The following is a 26,167-nucleotide window of genomic DNA, read 5'->3' as shown; positions in this document are numbered from 1 at the left end:
AGAGTTGCACTCATTCATGTGACCACAGCAACAAATAACAGAGATGAATATGAGCTCAACAATGACAGTTTGATGCAGTGTAAATCACAATATCAGATTGACTAAATGTGGATATGATGTGATTTTATTCAGTTATGTTACACATGGAGCATTATTTAGGATACTATACCTGTATGCAACTCCTAAAATGTTATATAGTCACGAGTTCATGTGTGCAACTATATGCCATATTTCTTTCAGCCAATAGGGGTGGAGGGTGTTTATTTACTCACTCGCAGAACACAGGATGAAGGTGAAGGCCTTTATTTGGAATAATATTTAACAATATTGAGGAATTTGAGAAAATACGTATAATCTTCAACCTCGAGTTTTTCACCTACTTGAAAAAGTAAAAAACTCAAGTAAGTTGATCATGTCACTTTATTTTTTTTAATTCCCATATATGAAAAATATTTTTTGTCATATTTGGAAAAATGATCTGCAGATTTACAGGGTCATACATGAATGATTAATTAATTGCAATTTTAAAAGAATTGTTGCAATCCAATTATTAATCATGTCACAATGTATTTCATTTTAGATTTATATTTATTAAAAATAAAATGTGACATATTTGAGCAAAATTTCAGGTTAACAATGGGCTATGTAATCTGTAAGTAATAATTAAATATTTTTTAAAAAATTCCACATATAACCGTTACAGAGAGAAATTATTAAATAAGTCTAAAGAAAATTGTGATGGCAATCTATGACGTGTATATTAAAATCCTGTACATTAAAAATAAACCAAAAATATTTATCTGGCAAAAAAAAAAAATAATATATATATATATATATATATATATATATATATATATATATTACAAAACAAAAATTTGTGGGGTTTCAAGTTTAATTATCTGATACATATTGCGCTATTTGAATAATTATAACAAGAAAACTCATGCTTAGATGCTCATGTGTCACATCTCTTGTGGCTAAAAAACAGTAAAGACACTTTGCGTCCACATCCAGAGTTACTTCTATTGAAGCTTTGCCAGAGGTCTCTCAAAGTGCTGTCATTTCCCTCTATTTTTCACTCTTATCATTTCGTCTCAGCACATCGAGTATTCCTAGAGATAACAATAGCATATCAGATTTATGGGAACAGCGAGGAGGCCCTGCAAAAAAGCAATAAAGGCGTTATTGACTGGAGGTAATATCCCAACATGTCTGGTGACCTTGATTTATCCGCCCCATCACGTCTCCTCTCCTCCTCCCCTCCTCCCTCGGCCTCGCCCATGCAACAGCAATACGCCCACTCACGAGAGGGAGGCTGCTGAATTTGCGTATTTCTCCGCCATGTACAAATGTCACAACACGGAATGTGCTGAGACTCGTTGCTTACCATAGTAGACTAGCTCCTGGTTCACACAGAACAACATAAGATGAATTGGCTGTACGAGTTTTAATTCTGGAGCAAAAGAGACAGCTATTTGCTGAAAATTATGCGCCTATTTTAGCGCTCTTTCTGGAATGCGCTAAGAAAGTTTTAATTTAACGCTTTTATAAGAAAGTACTAACTGTTGTCAAGGAAGTACAGGGGTCCTCTGACTAACAAGTTCAGTTCATTCTGTGACTATGCTTGTAACTTCAATCACACGTATCACAAATCCTCATTTTCCATTGAAATGAACGTAATTGCCTTTATGCCGTTGTAACCCCCATAAAACGCTAACAGAAATTTCTATAACATGTTTTTAATAAGAAAAATAGCACTCTACAGAAGTGGTGCCTAATGACCGGGTCACACAGTTTGACCAGAGGAAAAAAAAAAAGAGGTTCTGATGATTGGAGTTTGGGACACTCTGTCGTCAAGGTACCACTGAATGGCGAAGTGATACATCTCAACTGAGAGACAGGTTTGTATAGTCAGTAACGAGCTAAGTTGCCTGGGTTGTTAGCGAAACAAGTTACGAGAGTCTTTGCCATATGTGCACATACACACATACTACTACTGCACACTTTCGGAGACAAAGTGCCTTGCGGGCTCCCATTTCGCAGACTCTCATCTTTTCCATCATCGCCACATCATTAGTTGATTTCACCTTCATCCAGCCTGGAGCCCTGAGGATAAAAAGGAGACCTCATAAATATTGGCGGTTTTGATTGGTTTGATATTGAGACAAAAATAGTAACACATTAATTATGTATTACCCAGTGTGTGGTACTGGTCGCTCTGCATATATTCTCCTTTCCAAGTAATATTTACTTGTGTGTGTGTGTGTGAGTCTCCCCCCGCTCCCACATTCATGCTTACTTTCCTACTTCACTTACACAGATAATGTGATTTTTCTGCTGATATCCACACTCGCACCTTATCTCGGGTAAGCAACGTGATCGTATCACGTCGGTGGGGTCAATCAGCGATAGCCATCAATTCTGTAGCACTTCATCATGAGCAGTGTGCACTGAGACGTGAAGGCAGAAGGATCTTTTTAACCACCTTTTTTTTTTTTTTTTAGAGTGGAACCTCTGTGGTCAAATGCAATTCCATCAACCACAATTTTTTTCATTGGAAATATTGGAAATTTAAATAATCCATTCTGAGGTCTGTGAAATTCACAGGCAATGTTTTATCACTTCAAGATTAGTAACTGTTAAACAAGCGTAAAAAAAATGAACTGCTTATAATCAAAGTAAAAAAAAAATTTTTAAAAGATGTGAAGCTGTACATCTCATTTTTGTACTTTTTTAACTGTCATACAAGTGTAAAAACAAATAAACCACAGCAACAGTAATTAGTAATAAAAGGCAAATTAAAAAAATATTTTATGAAGAATTTATATCGTTTTTTTTTAAACATTGTTAATTGCCAAAAAATAAAATCTTATACCACTCTAAGGCTTAAATCAATAAATTTGAGACCAGCACAGCTTTTGAATTGAAGATGAAGATTCTGAGGTGAATCTCGGCTTGTCACGTCGATTACAAGGGAGGGAAATGCCAACACGTTGGAAGTCGGGCAAGTTCCGGACACTCTAACACACTCGAACAGAGTATGTATTTGTATTTTACTGTACAAACGGAGTGTGTCACGGTAGTTTGTGGAAAGAGTGGGTAGTGATGGTGAGAAAAGATGACACAGTTCATGAGTGAATAACGAGCTATGCTGTGCTATACGAGGTTATTTTAGTAAACAAAAACAAAATAAATAACAAAAACTGAAATTGAAAAACTGAAATAAAAATATCAGGTTTTAAAGCGGTAACTAATTGAAACGGCATTGTTTTTTCACAAAACTAATAAAAAACTAACTACAATTCTACTGAAAATGTCCTTTGTTTTTGTCTTTGTCGATTTATTTCATACGTAAGCTTTTGGGGTTAATTTGAAATTTATTTACTTTTTCTTCTGCTAGTTTTTGTATTTGATTGTTGTGTGATTTGTTCATCTGTCCTAACTGATGTTTTGTTTTGTTTTTTATTGTATTTTTGTTTTATTACACAATACTTATTGTAACCTTTTCTAATCTCACACCTGGCACATACCCTGTATTAAACAAATAAAATTAACACTAACTAACAAAAACTAAACTATAACTACCAAAATTTGAAAAACAAAAAGTCAAAACAAAATAAAAATGAATGAGAAATTCAAAACTAACTTTGGAAATACATGCTAAGTGAAATAAATATCTGCAAAACAATTTCTGTGAGACATTAAAAGTTTTTTTTTTTTTTTTCCTTCTGAAAACTTAATTAAATATGAATTGTACTACGTGCACCGTATGTCAACAATGAGACAAAGGTAGGCAGTCAATGCTATTAAGAGTACTTTGGCATTACTATTAAAGAGCCTCTTTGGCGCACAATAGATATATATGTCATCCATCATCTGGTACAGTAATCTTATCTGTCATCCTTCGTGGCAATCTTCTATCATTTGGTCAGCATCGACTTCTGAAAAGTAAAGTGGAATAGTTAGACTGCATCCAAACTAAACTGCTGTGTTTGGTGGCCAATTTCTTTAAAGTCATGACTGACCTTGCGTCCGTCTGCTCCGGTAGGAGTTCAGGGCCTTTGAGCTGCTCAGGAGCGGGCTGGACCGCACCAAGTACCTGCTGGTGAAGGAAGCCAAAATCATCGCCATGACCTGCACGCACGCCGCACTCAAACGACACGACCTGGTAGAGCTGGGATTCAAGGTAAGGCTACCCACCCCTTCTTGTGGTTATTTAAATAGCTAATGACTGTTTATTAAAGTCACTAATTGCTCTTGTTAGTACGACAACATCCTGATGGAGGAAGCCGCTCAGATTTTGGAGATCGAGACCTTCATCCCTCTTCTGTTGCAGGTACCTTTCTCTTTGACGCTCTAGACTGTAGCGTTCAAGTCTCCTTTCCATCAAGCGCTACAGTTCCGCATGTAGAGCCATAATAGATTGTAACAACTAGAAATAATCCATAGAGTCACAAAATTTGCCCAGCGCATGCATACACTATATGTACGTTTCATATAGGGCCAAGCACTCTCCCGTCCACTCAAATCTGTCATTTACCCAGACACAAGTCAGGTACGCACCCTGGATGGAGCAAGCTTGAAATGTGGGCGTTCCCTATCAAATTTGGCCTGGCGCGCAGGGTACGTTTATTTTCACGTCGACTTAAGCACTTTTCCCCTTCCGCACTCCAGAGTCTGTAGTAAGAACAGTGCCTCGTGAAGGTGAAACATATTGCACGTTTCGATTCAGTTAACTCCCTGCGGACGGCTGGCTTGTGCCGATACACCTGGCCCGTAGCGCTCAACTACGCTCAGGGGCTGCCCAACGACCTTAATGTGCCCCTACCATATTACACTAAACCTCGACATATTATATCATATTAATTGGCAAAAAATGTTGACGGCAGCAGACCTTTTTTCACTTCTGTGATCACAGAGCTTTCCGCTTCAAACAATTCTGATTTTGATTTTTAATCATTTGTTTTTATTTGATCTATCTCAGTCAACTAATGCGTTAAAGTGAAGTGCGTTTACTGAAATCAAAATCTATTTCAATTGCAAACATCTTACGACGTCATGTTACATTTTACCATCAGAACCCATATTTGATAGCAGCTGCATAATCCTTGCATCTAATGGACTAAGCCCATTGTAAACATAAAAAAAATAAAAAATGTTATCTACAGATCAAAAATAGTAAATGGTCATGTACTGGCACATTTATGAGCAATGTCATAAAATTAATTCTGTCCCTACCCTCAACCGTTATTAAGGATAACCACCATCCTACACAAAATATATGAACGGAATGACTAGAAATAATCCATCTCGTAAAAACATAGTCTACGAAACGCTTGGTCACGTACGGGCAATGTACGTGTCATGATTAATGCAATCACTTAAAAAAAAAAAAAAAAAAAAAAAAAAAAAAAGAGGCACAGTCACGCACTGATAATGTAAGTGACGGGTAATGTAAGTGACAGGATTAATATTATCGCTCCTTTCAGCAGTTATGAATGATAATATCCACCTTGCAAAGTAGAAATAGAAGGACTAGAAATAATACACAAAGCCCTAGTGTGAGTGTGCCTGAAGTATCCTTCCAAGTGATGTCTTTATAGACCAAACCACAGCCTGCCCCTCAAATTTAAGTGCGACAGTGCGACGCCCATCATCAAGTCTCCCACCACCTGACTCCCCGTGTTCATTACGGCCTGACTGATGGGTTCCAGGCGGCTTAATGACGCTTGTCTTTGGTAGTTGCGCCTAATTGTCCGCAATAGCGCTAATGTCTGTTTACAGATGAGATCATTAAGCACATCAACCCGCGCAACAACCACGCCAGAGCTCCTCGTCTCTTTAGATGTGGTTTTTTTTTTCTTCCTGAATGAGTGAGTGAGTCATACTTAACTGCCAGGTGTACGTCAGAGAAAGATAAAATCATTCTTTTCTTTTTTACCCTCACTTTCAAGCCAACACAATTTATAACAGACACTATGTCGTGTTGGACTGGGGTCATACGTAAGTTAAACCTATGCAACCCCAGACATATGTAACATGGGGGGCAAATACATTTTGGCTACAATATAGATACAGGAAGTCCTTGATTTTACGAACAAGTTCCGTCCCTACGCTGGCGATGTAACACGAATTCCCGCGTAAGTCGGATTTCACCGTTAAAGTCAAACTTTACGGCGAAATACTTCTGTTACGGGTATTGTCCCACGTGATTGTGACAGCAAGCTCAGTGTGTGTGTCGTGTGCGTCGACGTGTGAGTGAGACGGGACTGTGCAGGCGTCGTCCGGCGGGAATGCGAAGGAGGAAGGAGTGCGCGCAGGTGCGAGTGTGTACAGTGACAAGTGTAGTGATGGCAACCGGGGAAGAGTAGCGATTAGCGGAGGACCCGCTGACGTTGAATGCGCAGAGGAGCTAATAAAGCCATTAAAGCAGCAAATAGGTGCTTCGTGCCTTTATTGTTGCCGCCACCCAGCTCAGCTGTGCAACGAGAGAAGCGAGTTAACCCCTGCGTCTCCCGACCACGGTCAGGTGACCATAGCAGGAAAGATTAATTAACACTTTGTATAAAGAAACTAAAATACATTAAAATACAAAAATAAGATGCTGTACTTACCATTACTGCTGAGAGTGTGAAAAAAGGAGGGCGAAAAAAGCAAAGATACTCCCAGCGCACAAACACAGACAAGCACTATGCACTTGCTAAGCAGAATAGTGCCAATATTACATCCACAATACTAGATAGTTTGGCAAAATATGGCCCCTGAAAAACATTTACACTGTAATGCCCTTGCATGTGGACAAGGAGAGCCACAATTGTCAATGTGCTTTTAGTTCTAATTCTAACATTGTGGCCATATTGTGGTAATCCCCCCTCCCCCTTTCATGTCTGGGACTCCTTAAACACCACAGCCAAATGTCGCTGTTATTCTATCCATGTCTGCACGCCACAGAATCCAGAGGACGGTTACAGCAGGCTGAAACGTTGGATTATGATCGGTGACCACCACCAGCTGCCCCCCGTCATCAAGAACATGGCCTTCCAGAAGTACTCCAACATGGAGCAGTCGCTCTTCACTCGCTTTGTGCGCCTAGGCGTGCCCACCATAGACCTGGACGCGCAGGGGCGTGCACGGGCTAGGTCAGTCACCCTATGGGACCCTCTTTATTTTGTGCCGTTATCTCATGATTTTAACATGAGCCTGTGTCACTCGGTCGTTAGTCTGTGTAACTTGTACAACTGGCGCTACAAGCACCTGGGGAACCTGCCGCACGTCCAGCAGCTTCCCGAGTTCCAGGTACCCAATCCCGGCTTGACGTTCGACTTTCAGCTCATCAACGTGGAGGACTTCAATGGCGTGGGCGAGTCAGAGCCCAACCCTTACTTCTACCAGGTCAGTACAGCAATCCCCCACCTATTTGCGGTTCACTGTAGACCAGATCTGGGCAAGCCACGGCCCTTGGGCCACATCCTGCCCATCCTCGGTGCCCTTGCAGTGTTCATGAAGTGAAAATAAAACATAAACTATGTGGTGCTTTTATTTTGGAAGTGCTGATTTAATTTTGATGTGCACGGTTGTGAACGATACAAGCGTGGAAGACCTACCACTTGTGTCTGCAATGTGGCCAACTAAGCATTAATTTAGTGACTTTTCTGACCCCTTTATCGACTTTTTATTTATTTTATTTTTTTTAAAGAGACTAATGACAATGTCAAGAATGATTCGGATGTTAGCAACATTCTCACTTCCTGCATGGTGGAGGGAAGAGGGCCAGGGGGATTTGCCCTTTATAAAAGGCATATCAACATTCTCAGGGCATTGAATCGATCGCACAACAGTCCAGTTGCGATCGATTCAATGCCCTGAGAATGAAATGACCTGGATGAATGAGTGTCCACGGGCAGGCATATTAGCAGTTTCACAGACAGTACGTACTGGGTGCATTATCATTCACCACTGTATCACTGTCAATAATAATATGATAGTTGCCACTGCATCTATCTGTGTCTAGTCATCTAGCTATCTATATTATGGTTTGACGTGTGACTGAAGCATTCAGTGTGACGTGACCCCTTTCTGATTTTAAATATATGACCGTGATGTAGGCGCTTTGGAAAAATTCTGCTTTGCCATTTATTTTGAAATGCGCTAGAAGTTCCTTTGATGTATTCCTACTCATATTTGGCGTGCGACGCACAGGTCTGGCGTGTGGTTGTGCCTCTCTCCAGGAGCCAGATAGTGTTTCATTTCCTGACATTGCCAAGGTACTTGTGTGTGTAGTGCATTAAAAAAAAAAGGCCATTCCGCCACCACACATGCCAGTTGTTTGCTACTTAATATCCGCCACTCTTTTCTGTGGCAGTTGCAAAATGTAAATAAGATGGGTTGTTTGTAATTTATGCATGGGAAAAATGAAAAACTACAAAGTGACAAATGATAGTTTCCACCCTCCCAAAAAATCAGTAGTTATCCATAAAGTGTGTCAAAATGCTACACTGGTGCTAAATCATGAGTCTCCGTGCCAACCAAGAAATTAAAAGGTTTCCCTGAATGTATCACTAAATGTCATCTTTTGGCCAGCGTGCAGGCTCGTGTTTCCCTGAGCGTTGCGATTGTTTCAAAGTGCAGACCATGTGCACATCCCGAGGCTCTGGGTCACATGAACCTCCACTCCGTTTGACTGTTGCCATTTGCGCACTCCTCAAGGGAATCACCCATGATCCAAGCAGGCACACTGGACACAAAATAGGCACACAACAGGACTGACAGTACAATGTCCTGCTTTGCACTCTCAGTAATATACCATTTACCTTTTTAAAAAAAAAAAAAAAAAAAAAAAAAAAAAAAAAAAAAAAGTGCAGGGGCCACTTCCTCTTTTAAGATAAATGGTCTCTGCTCTGTTTAATGCCGTACCTCATGTGGTTGTGGGGTGCACAACAAATAACATGGAACTTGTGCTGTGGTGGGGGGGTGTCAAGAAGAAAAACTGCTTCTGGACTGGATGAACTAATTATGAAGTCAGGTTCTGTCGTGGGCACAGAGTGGCACAGCCTGACACGTGGCAGTCAGCAGGACGCTGAACACGCTTCCCTCCATCATGGACAAGCCACAGCATCCACTGCATAGCACCGTGTCCAGATAGCGACGCAGGTTTAGTGACAGGCTGCTGTCCCCGCCCTGCTCCACTGAAAGACTCAGGAAAGCCTAACCCCCGACGCCGTGCGGCCTTTTAATTCCATCATTGGAAGGAAACGCTAATATCACATTGCCAAAACTCTACACTGTACTGTCAACATCTTATTGAAGAAATGCGGTAACGAAGTATTGATACTCGATGATCATTATTTATTATATGTATCATTAATGTACAGGTTGGTGATCAAGTGGCCTTGGACTCCTTTGGGTTGACCTTGTCGTCAAGATTGGGCGGTTCTCCTGAGTGATATGCTAATGAGTCCGTCCATAATTAACAGGACTGGCAGAGCCATAAATTACTGCATGGTGTTTACTTATATTGCGTGTCAGAGTTAAAGGTGTTCAGTTTTTCATCCGTGATCACAGGTTGGTGTGTGAGGGTTAGTCAATGCTATAGGAGCCTGGAACCTTAATGGCGGGCGAGAAAGACGACAGCATAAACCGGCGAATCGCCATTTGGAAGCAGTCCGTTAACAATGTCTGTCACACTTTCTGACGCGTCGACTCCGGTGCGGCTGGATGAGGAACTGTTGATGAGGCTGCATCACTCGTTAGCAAAGATGTGAGGCTGCAGTGCTGGCTTAATTGAAACAGGATGAATAATGCATGCCACTGGCCCCTCTTTTTTTTTTTTTTTTTTTCAACATTTGAAGGGCAGACTGGAGCCTTGGAGTTGGATGAAGGATGTTCATGCTCAGGAATGAGTTTAGTTAAAGTTTGGTTTTCTTCCCCCTTATTCCCATGTCAAGGACAAACCCTTAATGAAGATAGATGGAACTACATGTAAAAATTATGGTAAAATAATGCTGATTAAAAAGTAATTGTCATATTACCTATGTTACTGTTTAAAAAACAAACAAACTGAGAAACACCAAGAGTTGCCCTTTTGGTTTATTCCTTGCAAGGAAGATTAGAAATTGTGCAATGCAGACACACAGAATGCGGCAGACAAGGCCTGACTAACACAGCAGCAAAAGCCATTAATCAATCTGTTGCAGTCCCCCAAAATCACCACAATTTGCTGCACTGAATTGGATGAAAACAATAAAACACAAAAATTTAAAGAAAGTGGTTTCATAAAGTGCCATTACTGTACATACTGTAGTATTTGTTTTGTTGGAGGTGTGCCTTTTAGGGCGTGGCCTAGTGAGTAGCTTTAGGAGCTGGAGGCACATTGGCAGGGTAATTTAGTGTGAGGGTCAAAATATGAACCTTAAAAGCAGCTTGGAAATTAGAAACATCCTAAGTCTCATTCAGGTATGCATGCTTAACATTCTCACTTGTCTCTCCTTTTCCTTGCAAAGAACCTGGCAGAGGCCGAGTATTCTGTGGCTCTGTTCATGTACATGCGTCTGTTGGGCTACCCGGCTGACCGCATCAGCATCCTCACCACCTACAACGGACAGAAGCACCTGATCCGAGACGTCATCAACCAGCGCTGTGCCGGGAACCACTTCTTCGGACAGCCCAACAAGGTGAACGTCTTCCTTAACTCGACAGTGAACGTCACATTCAACAGCTGGGGTGCGAGAGCGTTTGCACGTAAGATTAAAAAAAGGATTGTACACGAAGCAACAACAGCTCCGTGCCAACTTCATCCCCGAAGGACGCAGTCGGCTTTTTCTGGAGCCAGCCCACGTTAACCGTCGCGTCAGAGTTCGTGCAGCTTCCCATCACGGCTTGCAATTTTTTATTTTTTATTTCCATACACAGTTCGCCTCAGGCTAAGCTTTCTGCTCTCTTTCTTCCAACCAACAATCGTTCACCTTCTACTCATACGAAGTCCAAAGAATGCACGTAGGGGAGAAAAGGGCACACAAGATGTCATTGGGTGAGGGTCAGAGTGCCCCAGGAGGCCTTGCGTGTCTCATCTAAATTTGAAATAGAAGACCAACTTTATTCTTCTGTTTTTGTGTGGTTTTAGGCATTAAAGATTAGACATTGTCAACTAAGTGCTGCGTGGCAAGCTTTCGCACTCCTGTTAGCCACTTTCACACTGCATTGCCAGAAAATTGGTGCTTCACAGGTGTGACGGTACTGCCAGGATTTATTGGCCTGTCCCCTTCAAACAGAACCCCTCCCCATAGTGCGCCAACACATAGCCGATGCGGAATGCTCTATTAATATAATTATGCCTGGTGACGTCAGCTGCAGTTTCTTTCAACACAAAGGCGTGCGGACAATGATTCTCAATTCTCTTTTTGTGCCTTACCTAATATGTTTTGTATTTCATTTTGGCTTAGCAGCAGCATCTCTCAGCATTAACGTGACCGTTATCTGCATCTCTTTGTCTTTTTAAATCTATTCTGTTGTGACAGCCAGTCAGCAATTGTGCTAGGTCATGCTATATGTCCCGCGACGTTATAAGACTGCCACTGTCATTGGGTGTGCTGCTGACTTCAGTCAGTATGCGTGCCTCATGACAAGCTGATGGGGCAGGATGTTGGGAGTGGGGGTCGGGAGGGGGTTTTGACAGGCTGGGAGATCTGCTGAGGAGAAAGAAAGATGGCCGCAGAAGGAGATGGACATTTAAAAGGTCACCGTGTCTGAGCTTTGGCTCCGCCATGTACCGACAATGTGTCATCAGGGCTAAAACCCAGAAAATGTCAGCGGCTGACCCACGTTACTGGGATGATTCTAATTAAGAGACTGCTGGATAAAATGAGATCCAATACAAGAGCTGCATCAAACACAAGGGCTGAGACTGACCCTATTTTGCCTCTGTTGCATGACAGGCAAAACAGGATTGTCCATCTGCACACGTACTAATTGTTCCCAAGAATCTTTTACTAGTCTGTGGAATTTCCCTGCAGCAAAAACACCGTCGAAAGAGGCACAGTTTGGAGTTCAACGTAAATATTCTGAAGGGGATGCCTCAAAAGTCAAACAAAAGGTGGAGTTGGGGTTTTTTGTCTTGTTTTTCTTTTTTTTTTTTATCCTGAAATAATTAAATTCACAAATTGTCTGAAAATTCCAACAACTTTGATGTCACTCCGAATGATGGGATGACCAGTGTTCCACTGGTGTGGTGTGTAACCTACTTGGATGGTGAACACACATGCCATCCCCCAACTGTAGCCGTAGTAGACCAGCACATTGTTGCCTCTGGTGCTGCACCTGTTCTGCTCAGCAACAAGAGACCTAAATAATACTGGCCCGCTATCACGTTAGGCCTGTCGCTTTACTCATGCTGGCTTTACCTTGTGGCATCAACATGGTTGCTTGCTGTAGTTGTGAGCCCATTCGGCTTCTCAGTACTGTCCAGTGTCCTATTAATCCACCTTAAACTTTGTGCCTGCCTCGAGCACTTTTTATTTTATTTTTTTTTATTTTTTTTACACAAGCCTTGAGTGTCTTTTATACTCTGGTGCAGTGATTCTAAAAGTGTGGTGCGTATACCACTAGTGGTACGCTTGCTCCCTCCAATTGCACGCGGAAGAATCACCTTTGCTTCATGTTTTTTGTTTAGTTTATTGGTTGATTGGATCACTCATTCACTGAATTACGCAAAAACTTCAGAGCCAATTTCCACAAAATTTAGAGGGATGGCGCACATGCTAAATTCGTGAAGGGCACAAGACCCAGGTGTTCAATTCTACTCATCTGGTAGTGCACCTGTGCTTTCGTAGGTGCATTTTCTCGATTTAAAAGTGCCTCTTTTTATGTAAGACATCCCAGTATCCTTGGTGCACACCTCGGCATGACAGGATTACCACTACGTCGAAGCAAATTGGCTGACTCGAGTTCCCGCTTTTTGCAACCACTTTTTCACTGCTGCTCTTATGGGGGGGGAAAAAAAAACAAAAAAAAAAACTAATCTCTGATCCTGTAGCAGCCTTGGCTCCCTCCTGAGTCTCAGGGGTCCAGGTAAGAGGCAAAGTGGCGGCAAATGCCCCCGTAAGCCGTCTTAGAGACGGCGGTGTGTCACACAGTGATAACACCCACACAAACATCATCTTGTATCTTCGGTGAAGGATTTATTTTTATTTTATTTATTTATTTATTTATTTCTTCCAGACAAATCCCAGCGCTGCGCTAAAATGCACTCTCATTTACTTTGCATAAAGGAATCAGCCCAAGCGCTTTTATTAGGGCAGGGTGCTCAGTAATAACGCTGTGGTGTGTCTTTACAGGTGACGACTGTCGACAGGTTCCAGGGTCAGCAGAACGACTACATCATCCTCTCGCTGGTCCGAACCAAAGCCGTAGGCCATCTCAGGTAATACAACTTTGCGCTCAGCAAATAGGAACATGTATCCTGTGCCCTGTCAGAATTGTCTTGTTCCGTTATCGTCTTTTGGGATGGGCATTTGAAAACTTTAGCTTTTCATTTTTATCAATAAACTATTAAAATGATGAAATGTTGATGAATTACCTCTGCCAAGTACACTGTAGAGGTTATGCTATGATCGTGGTTCGTTGGTTGGGTAATTCTTTGGTTGGTTTGCTAGTTCCTTCGTGGGAACAAATACAGTATTGCAGCATCTCTCGTCGCAATTAGATGAGTATTCAACAAGCAACGTGTCGGAAGCTGACTGGAGAGAGAGAGAGAGAGCGAGCGAGAGAGAGGCTATTGTTCTTTGCTAATTAAGTTCAGCATGTACCCGAGACAAAGACTTGCAAAGGTGCAACTTGTAACAATCGTTAAGAGGAGCTGACACTATTTTCCTCGCATTCCATTCCACATTGACTTTTTCATCCCTTCTCCCTCGCTGGCTTCCTTCCGCAGACCCGTTATCCCGTCACTCCTCAGCTGCCACAAGGTTTCGTGTTGTAAGAGCAGATAATTGAGACTGAGCCCAACAATACTTGGCTGGCCCCAGGCCGGAATATGCCATCTCCCAGCACAGTTCACTGCTTTGGCTCAGCTACTTTCACCCACGCTCACATTGCAATGTCAGCAAAAAAAAGCAAGTCAGACAATAAGTCATCCTCTTTTGCAGTTAAATACATGCCCCCGCTCTTTGCTGCGGGGAACCTCTTAAATCTCTCTTCCCGATTTAAGCGAGGAAACAACAAAAATGTTGCGGGCTGCAGAATAAACACGTTTAGCTGTCTGAACCGGCTCATCTTTTCTTATTTGCTCTGGTTCTTACACCTTTTTTTAGCACACGCCTTGTCAGTTGCTGCATTGTGAGTAGAGATGGAACAAGGGTAATTTCTTCAAAAAGGGGAGAGATAATATTAAACAGTTGGGATATATCTCAAGTGAAACTACTGCTTGAAATGAAATAAGAAATACTATGAAGTTGCGAGAAATGTTTGGTTGGTTGGTTGGTTGGTTGGTTGGTTTAGTTATTTTTTTTGGTCAGTTCACGATGTAGTTTCTTTGTTGGTTGGTTATTTTGTTCCTTTGTTGGTCAGTTAGTTTGTTGATTGGTAAATTCTTGGTTTGTTTATTCCCTCCTTTTCTGTTTCACGGGATAACACTAAAACTCCATATTACATGGCCTTATTGTCGCATTCTTGACATGTCAAGTTTTGTTTTTTTTGCCTATTTTGGGATGGCCTTCCCCCTCCCCCTGGCAATCTGCTGCTGTGACAACAGCAGGAGGTACAGCCAACCATATGACAAGCTGACCCTTTGCTTTCATTGAAAGGGGGGAGGGGGTGCATTGCTGCACACAGACACACACGCACACAATTTGACAGGGATGCACAGATGCAGACACACTCTGACTTATACACACACACACAGTCCTGGTCCACTTTGCCCTGGCATGTCACACAACGCTGCCCAGGTGGGCGTCTCTCGGCCCGTGCCATGTCCACAGGGTACCATGCGTCCCGATTGGCTCATCTCCTCTCATCCCTCTGTCCTCATTGGTCGTGGCCGTTCTACTTTGTCTCTGTGGATTTTCGTTTGCTCCCCTCTTTTGGCTTCACAAGGACTGCGTCTTCAACTCATCAAACACCCGGAAGACATTAATCCTCTTAATCAGGTGGACATATTGCACATTTTGTTTACAAAAAGCACAGCAGCGTGCCAGACTCTTCTCCATCAAAGCAAAGACCACTTCTGGAATAACCAGCAGCGCTTTTCTTGCCCACTCCAAATGTTCAGACATCATACAAGCACAAAATGAGCTAGTTAATGGGCCTCATTGAAGTTGCTCCATTAAGCTCCCCCCGACGCTTAAAAACGACTAAAATGTCACTCACAAGGACCTAAAGGCGCAATAATCCTCATTCATTCAGCACCAACTTCCTACATATTCCGACATGCCCAAATATTGCGTGTATCCTGATGAAAATGTATTTGTACCATTTTTCACGAATTGACACAATTCGGTGGATGAAAAAGTCAGTGTCTGAAATTGAAAAGGAAGTTGGACATTTGTGGTTTGAAGCAGCCAAATTAAGATACATTTGTCAATAAATTCAGACGAGATGATCCTTATTTCAGTGTATTAAAACAAATCACTGAAGGGAGGACAATGACATAAAAATGTCTGGATCTGTACTGAAATTTGTACGCATTCTTGCTTTCGCCAAACCTCCAGCAAATTTTGTGGCGATCCATCATGCAGTTTTTAATTACCGTATATTTTTTAATTACCGTATGGAGCGCATCAGATTACAAGCCGCGGCCACTAAATTTGCCAATTTTTTAAAATTTATTTATTTATTTATTTTTACCTATATTAGCCGCACCAGAATGAATATACGCCGTGGATATATAGGTGAAATTAGATATGTACACAGAAAGATTTTGTCAATGTTGATTTACGTACCTTAATTGTTTCCAAACAGTGCCTGTAAAACGGCTCAGACATAACAGAAAGGTCATTGTTTTTATTCATCCTCCTCCTGTTCACCGAATCAACTGAAGTTGAAGAGCCTCTGAACATCTCCGTCACACAACTGTCGCTGCCGCAGAAGTTGCGCTCTTCTCCACACGTAGCAGTCCAGCCTTTCGAAATCCGTTGGTGATCGGCGACTCTTTCACACTGCTCCACGCTTTTAAGATCCACTGGCGGACCTGAGAAAAGGATGATCTTCGCATGCAGCCAGTTTTTGTAAAAGATTTCTCGCCGCTGGTCATCCGAGCCTCCCACTCACCTCGGAGTGGCGCTTTAAAAGCACGATTGACAGATCGATGGCTTTCAACTTAAAAGCTGCATCATACGCTGTTCTTCTTGTACTTTCCATGATGAGGGTGCGAAAAATAAAAGCTATTTTGCGTTCGTCCGTGTCGTTTTGCGTTGAGTGCGCCAAAAACTAGCGCCGTCGTCTTCTACACGCTGGAGGCATCTGCGTGTGCCCAAACCCTAGTGCATTATGGGAAACGGTCATGTTTTAAGCATTTATATATTATCTATATTTCAGCCGCATCGTTGCATAGGCCCCAGGGTTCAGACCGCGGATAAAAAGTAGCGACTTATAGAAAATGCGGTAATAGCTCTGACTAACGCTTCGTGATGGAAGCATATCAAATATTGACGTTTATTTCTTGTTTTATATCTTAGTCCATTTTCATAGAGAGAGAAGTCAATTCGGCAGTTTGCTTTGAATTTTGTCAATATGCAAAAAACAGTATTTAAAAAAAAAAATGAAATAAATAAATAAATCACAAAATGAAGTTTCCTGTTTTTCCCACTGGACACTCGACGATGTGCAGGCTCAACTGCATGTGTCTTGTGATCCCCTGATGAATTCCTTCACTCTCGCCTCTAATCCTCTTTCAGTTCAAGGTCGGAGGAAAAGTGGTCACGCCACCCGTCCCGTTCAGACAACTCACCGAAGCGCGACATTCACTCAGCCGTTGCTGCTTCACGTATTTAGATGATTAGATACGTTGCGGCATCTGCGTGATGGCAACAATTGCTCTCCATGAAAGCACAAAGTTCACACTCGCACGGATGGGCTTCTTATGACTCGCTAATAATCCTACGCTCTCCCCAGGGATGTGAGGCGACTGGTGGTGGCCATGTCTCGAGCGCGCCTGGGCCTGTACATCTTCGCCCGGGTGGCGCTGTTCCAGAACTGCTTTGAGCTGACGCCCGCCTTCACCCAGCTGACAGAGCGCACCCTGCAGCTGCATATCCGGCCGCACGAGTACTACAGCCAGGAGCAACCGGTACGCGGATGGATGAGTGGGGGACTTGAGTGGATGGCTCAGTGGGTTTTGGTCGGAGGATGGATGGACGGGTGGGTGCGCGCAGATGGGTTGATGGATGGCCAGGGTCGGTGGGTAGAGCTAGGGCGTTAAATCGGAATCCCACTTGTGTTCTAGGTGTGACGCGATATGATTGGCTCGTGCATCGCGGGAAACGCAGATGTAACGAGATGACCATTCTAAATATGTATTACATGAGTACAAAATATAAGGTATATCATGTTTATTATGCTTAGGGATAGGGTTGGCGTTAGCATGGTTTAGTTTTAGGATTAGGGTTAGGAATTCATAATAACGCCACCACACTGAAGTCACATACTTAATTTCCCTTCTGGAAGCAGTAGGGCATGTACTACCGAGATGCAGCAGCCCATCACATTGCAGCAGGGCGTGTCCTGCCGAGAACACAAGTGGCATCCCTAATAACTCAGGGCCAGGCGATATGACCGTAAAATAAAATAATGATAGGACCCTTTTCTTTGTAGATGATTCAAAAACGTGCTTCCTCTTGGGGAAAAAAAAGCAATGTCCCTTCAGTCAACATGTATGTAAATATGAACCTCTATAAATTAACATTTTAAATGTTCAACAATTTAACGTCATAAAATAAGACCGGATAGAAGAGTAACAATACGCACAATATTCTTACTGCCTTTTCTCGTTTAGAGTTGTACAGGTGTGGCGTCAGTAAATAACGGCTTTTGCAATGTATAAATGGCGGATGGGTGGTTAGGTAGGTTGATGGGTGAGTAGGTCGATAAAATACATGAATAGACTGGACTCTCCTCTAAATACTAAACGTTATCTTTCCCTTGTGCTCTCAAGTCTTACTCCAGGCCCCCCTGCTCTGTTAACGACACTTTGCACACTCGGGAAAGTACAGACCCCGGCTATAATTAACCCCCACAATCTCCCCAAAGCCCATCGCGCTGGTCGTCTGGCCCGCTCGCCCGGCGTCTCTGACACTTCGTGTGACTGGAGAGTGTTGGCTCGCTTCCCCCGGGGGCGACCGCTCTTTTAGGCACACACATGCGGCCCCAGCTTAAGCGCTCAGTAAAGCTTTCCCACCACGCACCCACCCACACACAGAGATGCAGAGTCGAAGTCCCATGTTGTCTGGCACACTGCACCGAGCTGTCATAGTAAACAATTCAAGTCTTCGTGCAGACACACACATGCAATCGCTGTCCTAAGAAAAGCCGTGTTTCAGTTGTGCCGTCAACTATTTTGAAAAAAAAAATAGACATCTCCCTTTTTCCCGCATTAGGGGGAAAAAAAAACAACGGTAACTCTGAGTTTAGTTCAGACGCTATTGTTCACACATGGTCATTAAATAGTTAACCTCTGAGCCCATTTAAAATCCATTGCTAACCAAAACAAATAAACGCCTCCCTCACATAGACGTCTTCCTTTTTTTTCTCTAACAGAATTTTTAGAAATTCTAAAACAAGTTCATCGACACCATTGCCCACACAGTCATTCAAGAGGTGACTGTCATGCCGATTGGAACCTCCTTGCTAATGGGGGGGTGGGGGGGTGGGCGGACTTCTCCCTTAAATAGACAGCTCCCTTTTCCCCGTCAGGTAGCTGTCATTATTTCAGTTCATAGATGCTATTGCTGACACGCAGACATTAACTGCTGAGCCCATCTAAAGCGCTAATGCTAACCATGACAAATAAACGCCTCCCTCAAATAGAGGCATTTTTTCCCCCACTGTGTTTCTGTTGGATTTTTGACGGGATTTTTTTTTTTTTTTTTTTTTTTAGAGAGATGCCTCGGACAGGCCAGACCAGGTGGTCCAAAACATGCCTGAGATGGCCAACCTGGTGTACAACATGTACATGCACATGATGCAGACCTCGCACAAGTACAAACAGGTAACAACAACAACCACCACTTATAAATTAGCCTTTTAGTCAGCATCACACTTTGTTTGGGTGCTTGAATGTGTTAAAAAAAATCCGACTCTACTCAACATAAGCACCCCTCTGTTTGAGGCTGCTCCTTTTGGAAAAAGTATCATAAAAATGATGATACTTGCTCACTGAACCGAGGTGTCGTCGAACTCAAATGGCGAAACCTTATTTGGTTTTCTGGGAAATTTTCACTCCCTTTGTTGAGGTTGCTTTCCCTCTTGGAATTCGTGTCACAAAAAAAGGCAACGAAAAATCACAGAAACTCTTTGTATGCTCGCTGCACTGAGGTCTTGTGTGGAATCACGCATTGTGGATTTTTATTTTGCATGACTTTAGAGGTGATTTTTCACATAAAAAGCCCTTTGTGAGGCCACTTCTTCTTTTGGAATGTGTGTTGCAAAAAAACCCCAAAAAACACTGATGTGTTACTTTTCTAATATGATTTTTTTTCTGTCAAATTACAGCTTGGCTCGTTATAGAACTTAAAGGGAAAAAAAAGTATTATTCTGGCAATATGTCAGACTTTTTAGAGTGCAACTTTATTCTCGTAATATTATTCATCATATTAGTATGTATTCTGGGGGGGGGGGTTCCAACCTCATTCTTGTATTATATTAATACTATTGAATTACTACTACTATTTATGTATTTTTTATTTTTTTACTTTTTGTAAAATACAACTACAGTCTAGCAATATTTAGACCTTTACAGTACATCTTTATAAAAATGTTCCTATGAAATTCTTGTATGTATGAATTTGTAATTTACTACAGAATCACACAGGTATCTAACATGTGAGCTAGTCTCCGCTGTGCTAACTGTCACCTGTGTCGCTCTCCTTCTACAGCAGCAGCAACAACTCGCCAAGCCTCCGCCGCAGGTCGAGCCAGCCGAGAGCTCGGCAGCCGGCGCGAAGGAGGAGGAGACCCCGGAGCAAACCCCCATGGAGACGGACAGCCGAGAGGGCGGCGAGGAGGCGGCGGGTGACGCCGGCCAGCAAAAGTCTGAGGAAGACGCCAAGCAGGAAGCGGCCGAGATGCCCGAGCACCCCGGACGGGACGCCGACAACCACGACGAAAATGAGGCCGGCCAGAACGGAGGCGACGAGCAAGCGCAATAAAACCGCCAACTCAGTTGGGACTGTTTGAGAGGAGCAAGTGGATCATTATTTACGAACATGATTGAACATGAAGTCATGCCCCTTTTTTTAGTCATTTTTAATAAAAAGCAATATAAACAATAAATGTTCTCTATTTCTTCATTTTCCGTATTAATAGGTACAGCTCCATAGATCATTTTAGACTATGTGAGTCCCAGGGCTGTTCGGTCCCTGTACGACCGGAGTCAGAGTTTGGTCCGCATATCCGGCAGTAGGTCGGACTCGTTCCCGGTGAGGGTTGGACTCCGCCAAGGCTGCCCTTTGTCGCCGATTCTGTTCATAACTTTTATGGACAGAATTTCTAGGCGCAGCCAAGGCGTAGACGGGGTCCGGTTTGGTGGCCTCAGTATTGCATCTCTGCTTTTTGCTGATGATGTAGTTCTGTTGGCTTCATCGAGCCGTGAGCTCCAACTCTCACTGGAGCAGTTCGCAGCCGAGTGTGAAGCGGCTGGGATGAGAATCAGCACCTCCAAATCTGAGACCATGGTCCTCAGTCGGAAAAGGGTGGCATGCCCTCTCCGGGTCGGGGATGAGATCCTGCCCCAAGTGGAGGAGTTCAAGTATCTTGGGGTCTTGTTCACGAGTGAGGGAAGAATGGTACGGGAGCTCGACAGGCAGATCGGTGCGGCGTCTGCAGTGATGCGGACTTTGTATCGGTCCGTTGTGGTAAAGAAGGAGCTAAGCCGAAAGGCGAAGCTCTCAATTTACCGGTCGATCTTCGTTCCTACCCTCACCTATGGTCACGAGCTGTGGGTCGTGACCGAAAGAACGAGATCCCGGAAACAAGCGGCCGAAATGAGTTTCCTCCGCAGGGTGTCCGGGCTCTCCCTTAGCGATAGGGTGAGAAGCTCGGTCATCCGGGAGGATCTCAGAGTAGAGCCGCTGCTCCTCCGCATTGAGAGGAGGCAGATGAGGTGGCTGGGGCATCTGATTCGGATGCCTCCCGGACGCCTCCCTGGTGAGGTGTTCCGGGCACGTCCCACCGGGAGGAGACCCCGGGGACGACCCAGGACACGCTGGAGAGACTACGTCCTTCGGCTGGCCTGGGAACGCCTCGGGATCCCTCCGGAAGAGCTGGATGAAGTGCCTGGGGAGAGGGAAGTCTGGGCGTCCCTGCTAAAGGTACTGCGCCCGCGACCCGACCCGGATAAGCGGTAGAAAATGGATGGATGGATGGAGTCCCAGGATGCACGTCTGGAAGCCATTATCGTTGTCATCACGGAATACAGATACAGAAATCCTCCGCTATATCACGGTTCTTGCTTCGCGATCCCGCTTTGAGCTTTTTATTCCAATTGTTTTTATTTTTTTACAAATATTTTTGTTATCCATTGCTTTTGCTCTCTCAATATGTTGTGTGTTGAGGCCTATCCTGATTGCATTTTTTTTATGCCACTGATATAATGATAGAGCATAATAATTATAGTCGATGCTTATTATTATTTTCTTTCTTTTATGTAAACAAAAAAAGCTTATCCTCATGCGGCTTTTGAAACAAGATTAGGGCTTTGAAGTAGGTTTTCAGAACAGGGTTAGGGTTTCTAAGTAGGGTTTTAAAACAAGATTAGGTCTTTAAAGTAGGGTTTCAAACTAAGCTTAGGGCTTCAAAGTAGGTTTATGAAACGTGATTAGTGTTTCAAAGTAGGGTTTTTAAACAAGATTAGGGTTTCCAAACAGGGTTAGGGTTTAAAAGTAGGGTTTCAAAACAGGGTTAGGGTTTCAATTTAGGGGTTTGAAACTAGATTAGGGTTTTAAAACAGGGTTAGGGTTTCAAATTATGGTTTCAAAACAGTGTTACGGTTTCAAACTAGGTTTTGAAAACAGGGTTAAGGTTTCAAAGTAGGGTTTCAAAACAGGGTTAGGGTTTCAAATTTGGGTTTCAAACCAGGGTTAGGGTTTCAAAACAGGTTTCAAAATAGGGTTTTGAAACAAGATTAAGGTTTCAAAGTAGGGTTTCAAAACAGGGTTAGTGTTTCAAAATGGTAAAAAAAAATACATTTCTTTCACTTTTTGTAAAATAACTCTATAGAGTAGCAATATTTCGACTTTTACAGTCCATCTTTAAGCTACAAATATTTACCCAGCAAATTCTTTTAGTTTTAAATGTTTTTGTTTGACCGTTTTCAACAAACTGCATGACAACTTGTTTTCTCTCCTATTACTTTAGCTATAAAACTGCAACTTCATTCCAGCAATACTTTGAGATTCAATTTTTAAATATGACTGCGCCTACTGAAATGTCCATCACAAAGCCTCTCCCTTCATGATTTTCAAAATGTTTATTTGTATTATTATTATTTTTTTGTTTGTTTTACGGGGGGGGGGGGAAGGTCAACCCCATGACTGCAACCGTTGTGTTGTGCAGTCACATGAACAAGAGCATTGTGCAACATCACCCTCCTGGCCTCTCACTGCGACTTGGGTCTTCTTCCTCCTGGCACCAACTGAGCACTTCGACGGTGGCCTCAATTACTTCATTCAAGGCGGTGGGACGTGAGCCTCGAGGGAACCGACGACCAGAAGGAGAAGTAGTATCTGCTGCTGCTTCGTCTGAAGGTGAACATGCCTTTTCTTGTCCCGCGACTCATCGGGGTCATTGCCACTTTTTTGCAAAGCGCTGGCTTCCTAACGACGCTTGTGTTGTAGAGCGGAGACTAACGGCATGTTGAAAGCGTGCCGCAGGAAGCGTTGAGGTTCAACTGATCGGCTTGCGAAGCGCACGCAGGGACCATTTGTGTGTGTTGTTTATACCACACGTTGGACACGAACTTGCAATCAGAAAAAGAGAAGTTGCTTAAAGAAGTCAAAGATGCTGAAAATGTCACGGTTAGGGTCAAGGTTGAGGATGGGTTCGGGTCAGGGGTTAGGTTTAGCTTAGCTTAATGTTTCAGTTACTGTTTGGGTCGGGTTCCGTTTGGTTATGCAGGGTTGTATAAAGTACCCGATGCAAGTGATCCGTGAGTAAAATATTTGTTATATATATATATATATATATATATATATATATTTAACAGAAAATGACTATTCGTAATATTTTGTTAACAAATGTTTCCTTCACTTCATAGGATTATTATTATTTTTTTATTGCGTGTATGTGATTTTGGCTAACTACATGGTGTGTACTAAGTGGTTAAATGATAAAAAAGAATTGTTTTTTTTAAAGAAATATGACATGGTTTTCTTGTCAGTAACAAGTTATTTAATAAAACCAGTCATTTTGATTCTCTATATTCTGTTTGCATAATCATATTGAACATTTTGCACGTGTCCCCGGAAATGCTGTCCACCCTGTCATGATGGGGTAACTGCCCGTTTAAGAAAAACCTCAGCTGTTTTTAATGACGTCACAACCAGCATTTTGCCTTTCGGCAATGGAGGCTGAAACGGTGGCTAGTTGCAACGTATTATGTGTGTCGTCCGATGTCAAATTAAATCAGCAGAAAATGTCAGGGTTTGTGTGAATGTAGGGTTGTGGTCAGGTTTTTGGGATGGGTTAGGGTCATGGTTAGGTCAGGGTAAGGGTTTTTTTTTTTTTATTTTTTTTTTTTAGATTACGGTACGGCCATGGTTTGGCCAAGGTGGTTACGGTCGGAGTTGGGTCGGCTCGGGATAGGGTGAAGATTTTGGGGAGATTTGGTCCAGAAGGCTTCGGATTAGGGTTGGGTTTGAGTATAAATAGAAAATTTCACAGGTAAGGCTGGGATTAGGGTCACGTTTAAGGATTAGGTTAGGGTAAGGGGTTGTGAGGTTAAGGTAGGGCAATGATTCGGTTTGAGTTAGAAGGGATGCAGCTGGGGTCAGTGTTTTTGTAGCAGTTTATGTCAGGTTAGGGTTAGTGAGTCAGCGCTATGGCTAGAGTCAGGTTTGGATAACGGTTTGGGTATGTTTATGGTAGGGTGAGGTGTTAAGTGTTTTGGTCAAAGTGGGTTGAAACAAAAAAACTCTTAAAGATTCAATGCAAACGTATAGAACTTGCACAATTTCAGAGTCTGTGATTTACAGTCTTGTTTTTGAGGCTGTTCGGGAATTTATGTCAGCGGTTCGGTTTTGGGTACGGTTAACGTTAGGGTTATGTTGGGGTCAGGGTTAGGTACAATCCTACCCTAATATTTTCTTCGTTCAAATTTTTACATAGTACAAAAACAAATGTACTTTACTACTTTGTGTCATGAATGATTTTATTCTACTGATAATATGTATGTATTTTTAACAGGACTTAATTTGAGCAAAATTCTGAGATTTCAGTTAAAAAAAAAAAAAAAAAGAACTTCATTACTGGGGATAAAACATTTATCACTTCTACAATCAGAACTGTTGAAATGCTTGCTTGTTTTGAAATCTTGAGGGCAGTTGCTTTTGACCACATTTTTCACAGTTTTATCTCGGTTATAAAATTACAACAACAATGCGGAATGACTTTGCATGGATAATTAGTTTGGGGAGAACTAGCAGTCTTCGACCAATAGTCTGTTTTATCAGTATTGAAATGTGATGTCATCTTATCTGCTGTTCGACCGCCGTTAAAAGCTGAACTAAACCAAAAAAAAAACGTCTAAAGCGGGAATGCATTGTATGAGCCTGTCCTAGTCAAAACGCAGTACTCTGATTAATATTGCCTTCATGGGATCAGAGTTAAACAGAATAAATAATCAACGCAAGGAGTGCTACATGTTGGGCAAAGTCATTATCAGCTGCAGACAGGAAGCGATGCTTTAGCGTGAAGAAGCTAATTACAGGTTTCCAAAGTTGGAACAAAATGACTCCCTCAAAGCAGTTACACCGGTGGACACAAAATTAGGTGGAGATGTCTATCATAACAGGACCCATGAAAAAGTCTCAAGGACCCACGCCCGAAATTGAATGAAACAAAAGTCAGCCATTTTGGACGAACTCCTGCTAAGGAATTTGCTCCAAAGAGCCCCATGTATCCTTGACATATGGAGGACTATAAATGTGGAAGCTTTTCTTGCCAACAAGTCGAGCAAGTTTCGTGATCATGTTGAGGAGTCGCCACGCAAACTTTTTTCGACGCTAATAATATTGTGTTTGTTCCAGAGCAGGATGGCAAACTGCGGCTCGTGTTTTTGGTGCATCGTCTGGCTGGCGCTGCTGCTGTTCTTCGGTTGGCCCATCGGGATCACCCTGGGGGGTCTCTACGGCCTCATCAGCCCCCTCACCACCTGCCTGGGCCTGGACCGACTTTCCGACCTGCTGCTGGAGGGCGCCAACCTGGGCCGCACTTGCGCCCTCAACATGAGGCACTGCAAGCCGCTGTGTTGACCTTTTTTTTTTTTTTTTTTTTTTTTTCCTTCCCCCTTTTCCTTTTACGGCCTCCCCGACAAGATTGCAGTGACCAAAAAAAAAAAAAAAAAAAAAAAGGTCAATACAATGACTTGCCTTAGCATGTAAGCTAGCACGAGTTTGTCATTCACTCGGCTTGAATCGAGCATCGCAGCGTGTAATTGACGATGACGCTGCGCAGAGGAGATAAGAATTGAACAATGGCGACGCTCTGACTTGTAAATGCAAACTTGTAATGCGATTAAAGCTGCTTTGAACTCGTGCCTGCGCCTGCTGACTGAATGTTTCTTCGTCATGTTTGTTCACAGAAGGAAGTGGGAAAAGTCTTCAAGTTGACATACACCTATCCTTCTTACTTTATGCATTTATGTTTGTATTATTATTCTAACATTTCCCTTGTGAATTTAGTTACATAGGGTTTTGTTTTTTCAATTATTAGAATATCTTTTTGTCAGAGTAGGCGGGTAAAAAATAGC

The 26,167-nt window shown here is 42.7% G+C and overlaps 1 protein-coding gene and 2 long non-coding RNA genes across 4 annotated transcripts in view; 2 read left to right on the top strand and 1 right to left on the bottom strand.

The window, feature by feature from the left end:
• Positions 1-20,456, top strand: part of aqr (aquarius intron-binding spliceosomal factor) — a 58,269-nt gene extending 37,813 nt beyond the window's left edge. Inside the window, exons 28-36 of the mRNA XM_061696015.1 lie at positions 4,049-4,186; positions 4,265-4,336; positions 6,952-7,139; positions 7,221-7,392; positions 10,500-10,670; positions 13,329-13,414; positions 17,101-17,275; positions 19,082-19,192; positions 20,079-20,456. Of these exons, the coding sequence (XP_061551999.1) occupies positions 4,049-4,186; positions 4,265-4,336; positions 6,952-7,139; positions 7,221-7,392; positions 10,500-10,670; positions 13,329-13,414; positions 17,101-17,275; positions 19,082-19,192; positions 20,079-20,351 (1,386 nt within the window). The 3' untranslated portion in view covers positions 20,352-20,456. The remainder of the gene's footprint in view (positions 1-4,048; positions 4,187-4,264; positions 4,337-6,951; positions 7,140-7,220; positions 7,393-10,499; positions 10,671-13,328; positions 13,415-17,100; positions 17,276-19,081; positions 19,193-20,078) is intronic.
• Positions 886-16,258, bottom strand: LOC133412588 (uncharacterized). 2 transcript variants are annotated; one of them, XR_009769787.1, is made up of 3 exons: positions 15,930-16,258; positions 4,026-4,102; positions 886-3,941 (listed from the first exon to the last, which is right to left on the bottom strand). It is a non-coding gene; the product is annotated as an uncharacterized LOC133412588 (long non-coding RNA). The 2 variants fall into 2 exon arrangements; XR_009769788.1 differs by having other exon boundaries at positions 4,026-4,099.
• Positions 20,457-22,770: 2,314 nt separating the features above from the next.
• LOC133412889 (uncharacterized) lies at positions 22,771-25,954 on the top strand. Its single transcript, XR_009769807.1, has 2 exons — positions 22,771-22,946; positions 25,446-25,954. It is a non-coding gene; the product is annotated as an uncharacterized LOC133412889 (long non-coding RNA).
• Positions 25,955-26,167: the final 213 nt, after the last annotated feature.

Source organism: Phycodurus eques, chromosome 14 (assembly GCF_024500275.1).
Source record: "Phycodurus eques isolate BA_2022a chromosome 14, UOR_Pequ_1.1, whole genome shotgun sequence".
Classification (NCBI taxonomy): domain Eukaryota; kingdom Metazoa; phylum Chordata; class Actinopteri; order Syngnathiformes; family Syngnathidae; genus Phycodurus; species Phycodurus eques.
This window is presented reverse-complemented; position numbering and strand designations above follow the sequence as displayed.